The 5,666-nt window shown below is 39.0% G+C and overlaps 1 protein-coding gene across 2 annotated transcripts; it reads right to left on the reverse strand.

The window, feature by feature from the left end:
- LOC109819915 (ACT domain-containing protein ACR4) lies at positions 2,067 to 5,660 on the reverse strand. 2 transcript variants are annotated; one of them, XR_002241660.1, is made up of 9 exons: positions 5,388 to 5,660; positions 5,029 to 5,104; positions 4,901 to 4,946; positions 4,680 to 4,794; positions 4,508 to 4,587; positions 3,835 to 4,428; positions 3,629 to 3,733; positions 2,765 to 2,883; positions 2,580 to 2,681 (listed from the first exon to the last, which is right to left on the reverse strand). XR_002241660.1 is itself a non-coding variant. In XM_020385890.1 (8 exons), the coding sequence occupies exons 1-8, from the start codon at positions 5,389 to 5,391 to the stop codon at positions 2,349 to 2,351; spliced, it is 1,353 nt and encodes a 450-aa protein (XP_020241479.1). In that variant the 5' UTR covers positions 5,392 to 5,660; the 3' UTR covers positions 2,067 to 2,348. The 2 variants fall into 2 exon arrangements, 1 of the variants encoding a protein (XP_020241479.1); XM_020385890.1 differs by lacking the exon at positions 2,765 to 2,883 and having other exon boundaries at positions 2,067 to 2,681.

Here is a 5,666-nt window from a genome sequence, read left to right on the forward strand (position 1 = left end):
TGGCTTTCAGAGTTTGTTTATTATTGGTCCCAAAGAACCAAAAAACCCCCTCCCCTTCTCATTATTAGATGATGAGGAGAGGAAACCACTTGTGCTCCAACAATCAAATTTTATGGGCTGTCATCATTAGAATCCTCTTCGATAAAGACTCTGGATTGACTTATCGCTGAATTGGGACTCAGTTGCCTATTTCATGAGGAAGCTTTTAGCTTATGATAAGTTGCTTAGTACATATTTATTTGGAGTGTAAATTCTTGAAGACCTTCTAACACTGTCACAAAACCCAAAAGAGTTTTTCACAGTTTTCATCTTCCTTTGTTTTTTTTTCACGAAAAAGTTTTAAGAATCTTTTTCTTAAAAGCGAGGAAAACTCCACTTCTTGGTGGATAATATTTACTCAGAATTAATGTGTGAAAATGCACTGAACTTGGATGTGAGTATAGTTTTAATAACTAAATAATGGGATAACGGGAGTTGATAAAATATAATATTTAAATAATAAGTGAAATGTCTCCAACTTAAATGTTTCCTTATTTATTATTTTTGAACCAAACAAGAGCATGTGATGGAAAACATTTCCTCCCAGTGTTTCCATGCCGAAACAAATATTAAAAACTTGAAAAGGGGTGGAAATATGTTTTTTGACTACTAGAAATGGTTTCCTATTGTTAATCTTTCTCGAGTTGTCGATACACCCGCTCCATGCCAGATCAAACATGATCATAGCCTAGATGGATCGAACCGCTACTACGGTGGACTCCATAGGTCGACAACTTACATGGCCGACTCGAAAAACAATACTTGCCGACCTACCTATTAGATCAAGCTCACAAGCCTCCACACTCGTCCTATTTATCTCAGCCGACAGCTTTCGAGGCCGGATAAAAAGGCGCTACTTCTCACCTTTCTCGCAAGGAGTCGTCCATTCTCGCTAGGCTGAGACAAACGTCCCTTCCCACCATGTCGAGACATGTGTCCCTTCTCACCTGGCCGACTTGTCCCTTCTCGCCAGGCCGAGAGAGGTGTCCCTTCTCGCCCGGCCGACTTGTCCCTTCTTGACAGGCAGCTCGAGTCGTCCTTTCTCGCCAGGCCAAGTCGTTCCTTCTCGCCAGGCCGAGTCGTCCCTTCATGCCAGACTGAGTCGAAAGGCGGTCTTTCTCGAGCCCTCGCCAATAGCCAGTCACCATCACATTAAATACGCGGTCAAAAATCATCGTTGCTCCAGTCCTAAAAGTCTTTGTGACTCATCAAGGCTTCGTTAGCACCAAGCAGCTATTGTCGCTTTGTACTAACCACCTAGATGACCCATCTTCGCCAGTGGCTGACACCTGTCAGCTGTCTGTCGATGTCAGCTGCCTGTCGAGTCAGCTGCCTGCCTGGAGTCGGCTCAAGTTACAAAATTACCTCTCTGAACCTACTATAAATATAGGGAATGTCTACAGCACGTAGGTATGACATTTCTGCATACTTAGATTGAGAATTTATTCAGTTCATTGCTTCTTCTCCACTCAAGCTCAAATATTGACTTGTACGTCGGAGGAACAATCGGAGAACCCAATTCCAAGCCAGCCTTTTGAAGGAGTTTGAGGACCCTAACTATACTTTAATCCACAACTAATTAAACCCCCTATTAGATAACCGACATCAGCATCTATATTTTGGGAAATGAAACAAACACGCCTCTATAGAAATAACTTACATTTGTTGATGAAAATAATTGTTTAGTAATCATGAATTTAGGGCGTTCAGTAAAACTGTACTTAATTAAGTATTGTTAAAGGTGAAAATCGCCAAAAAGACGTCCATTTCGTAGGGTGCTTTTTGGTAGTCTGAATTAACATTGCCATAAGCATGATGCTCACAAAGGCGGCATTTAGCGACAAGCGAAGTCCAAATCAATGGTCGGAAGTGAATGAGAGTCATAAATCAATGGTTGGCAAGCACTGGTCCGTTGCCAACCACAGACGATAAGTCATGGCTTCCGTGTCTAATTCCATAGCTTTCAATGCCACTAGCAGGATAAGAGGGCCAAGTAATCTGTAATCAACAAATCACAGAATACGGAGGAAAATGAAATATACCAACATTTCAAATGGCAACAACTGAGATTTTACAACGAAAAATCATATTTACATTCATATGTACATGACGTTACAATCCTAGTCATCCTCTTGGAAAATTACTGTACAGTCTTCCTCTTATCGTCCTACTATTCCAAGGGTGCTTCGTAACCGTAGAAATAGCCAATATGGGAGTGTCCTAATGTGGTAACATCTGACTCCGACCTTCGTATCAATCCCTACCTTTGGCAGTTTTGATATATTTGTTATGTACACAATTTAGTAGGTTTAAGGCCTGACCAAGCCAAAATTGTAAAGAGACCTGGACCTGAAGAGGCCACCGAAGAGGAATCGAGTAGGCGATTCTTGTGATTTGGAGCAATCCGAGTTGTGCCCTTTCACTTCAAGCACGGTCTGGCCAATGGATTGCCTTATTGAATCTAGAGTCTTGGGGTCAACTGGATTTCCAGAAGCATCGCGAACGTAGAAGGTATTGATGGCTTTGCCTCCTCTAGTTGACACCTCGGCTCTCGTGACCGAGAGACTGTTCTCACGGAAAATACGAGTGACATCTGATAATAGACCCACTCTATCACTTGTACACAGCTCTAGCTTCAACCCCTGCAAGCCATTTATTGGTATTATTATATGTACTAATTTCTTGATTGTTTCATATTGAACACTGATAAACACTGTACTCTCACCAAATTGAACTTACTACCCCTGTAGTTCTCTCGTTGCAGAAAGACTCCCTGACAGAGTTCTATTGCTGCAGATAGACTCCCAGAAAAGGGTCAAAACGGTTTTCACTCAAGGAGTCTATCTGCAACAATAGACGACAGTCGTAAGTTCAATTTGGCGATTGTAGAGGGGGTGTATCCACAGTTAACCCTTTTCAATAATGTGGCAAAAAAATAATTAGGAGCTGAAGAGAAGGAAGATAAATGAAAACCGCTATTACACATAATGAAAAGCATTTCCCTCCAATAGTCAACTTGAATGAAGAACATGGAACCTTAGAGGGAGAAAAAAACAACAAAAAACAAAAGCATCGCAAAAGTAGTATTTTTCCACATTCCAGATGTTTTGCATTTTCACTTCCAGTACTTTATTGATGAATTTATGCGCTTCATGTTTTCATCATCATATATGAAAAGACATCAAGTCTCCTCATCTTGTACTTTAATGAAATGCACAAGCCGAAACTTAATCTGAAATGTGCATGCTACAACTTACTTTCAAGTGAAATGAACAAGTAGAAATTTAATCTATAATGCGCATCATGAAACTTGCTTCCTAAATAATGAGTCATGACACTGAGAAACCTTTATGTAACATAGACTTGACAATAATATACATCTATAGTTCTTCATAAAGAAAAACTCAATCACTACTTGTTTAAGAAATAAAAACCTACTTCAAAAAATGCAAAACAAGCATGAGTTGCAAGGATCATATGCATAAACATGTCAGTTCTAAATCCTTGGATAGAAAAGAACGTCAAAACCCTAAAATCTAACATATTGCTTTGTTCGAACAATAAATTATTAAACACAAAAGAGAATTACCTCAGACACTCTCCTCTCTATAGCAGCTTCAAGACACTGGATGACTCTCTGTCTCTCAGCTTCCGAGTTGACAGGGGACCCATCTACGTGTCTAATGTAGTACTCCTTCAAGGCAACAAGAAATAGAACACATGAGGACCAATTCTATTTATTACTGAGACAAACAAATCAATGGGTGTTTGCCAAAAAAATAAATAAATAAATACCTGATAAGCTTCAGGGCCCTCAGAATTAACATTACCATGGAAAACCACATACTGCATATCCGTCAAGGTGCAAATAATATCAAACAAAAGCTTCGGCCTATCCTTACACCGAATCGTGACCACTGAATAATCCTTATCATACCAATGCACAACAGTAACATTAGGTCTCAAACTCTCATCTCCTATACTCTGATCACACCTCTCATAATCCCTATCATCAAACATCATCTGATGAAGCCTTCGGTCTGTATGAGTTTCCCCCACAGAAACAGCAGTCCTAGCTCCCCGAGTCTTATTATTCCCTTTGAGCACATTGCAAAGCAGCTCTTTGATTCTCGAGAGCCTCTCAGGGTCGGTAATGGCAGAGTGAGTTTCGTCATCGGTCACTTGCATCACAGCTGCAGCTCGAGTATTGTGAGTCCACACCTCGGCATTAACCACATTGCACTTTAGGTCAGTTAAAACTGCACTAACTTCAGAGAGAAGACCAGGCCTGTCAGTCCCCGTGAGCTCGATTGACGTGTGGCCAGAGGACTGCGCAACGCCAACTGATCTCCTCCTTGACGGTACAAAAGAAGAATCCGCACCTAAGGACTAAAAAGACAACAAAACCGAAATGAAATCAAATGACTTATTTACCACAAAAGGGAGCATAAAGGAATAAAATTTCTACCTTTCGGATAAAATCCACTATTCCATTGATTGTAGTTGAATCATTCAACTTCTTCCCATCTTTATCAGTTACATTGAAAACTGACAACAAGAATTATATTGTCAGGATGAGGGCACATTCATGAAAATAGACAGGGATGGTAAAAAAAATGAATACAAGTGAAGAATATTACCATCCATGAACCATCCTCCATCAGAGGTTATATAAGCTTTTGTAATGATAAGGTTGAGATCAGTGAGAACCTGTACAACCTCTAAAAGCATTCCATATTTATTTGCACTATCAACCTATGTAAAAAAACCATAATCAAATTAAGTTAATTAACCCCAAAAAAATCCAATGATATTAAATTCTAACCTTATAAGGCTAAATAAGCACTGAGAAAAAACTTACTCTAACAACTGTTGCATTAGCACATGATTCATTATCAATTACAACCCTAACATGGAACAAATTGAAGTAAAATTAGAAGATTGAAAGTAAATGAATAAAAGAATAGACCAAAAAAAAAAGATGCAAACCTTGGTGGGTTCATTCTCTGAATGAATTTTTCATACTCATCATCGCTGTCCCAATGAGAACTCATCAAATCTGTCTCTGTGAAATTAAACCCAGAAAACGGAAAGAAATTTAATAATCAATTAATAAAAAAAGACACCCTAATTAATGCCCATATCAAAAAAAACCCAAAATGAATCAACAACATAGAGAATCAATTAAAACTAAATAATTAGTTCTTATAAAATCACAAAATCAACTCGACAAGAAAATATTTTTAGAGGAAAACCGACTGAAGACATCAAAATAATTGATGTGTCCATTCTAAAATCATTAAGAATTAGAAAGGAGACGGATTAAAGTTGAAAGAAAGAAGGATTACCCATTTGAGAGAAAGGAATCGAGAGGGTCGTTGAGAGATCAAACAGCCTTTTCCTTCCTTTTTTCTCTCTTTTTTTTTTCTATCTATTGAGTTTGAGATTTTGATTGTATAGTTCTTCTCTAGAGAGATCTCAGAGCCAGACGACGAAAATCGAAAAAGGCCAGCCAAAGCCAACGCTGGTAGAATTCGAGTCGAGATCACTAATCTCTCTCTTTGATTTTATTTTCCCTTGTTTTTCTCTCTCTCTCTAATTTTTGCTACGGCTCGCGCGAAGGGGCC

Source organism: Asparagus officinalis, chromosome 8 (assembly GCF_001876935.1).
Source record: "Asparagus officinalis chromosome 8, Aspof.V1, whole genome shotgun sequence".
NCBI classification, from domain to species: Eukaryota; Viridiplantae; Streptophyta; class Magnoliopsida; order Asparagales; family Asparagaceae; genus Asparagus; species Asparagus officinalis.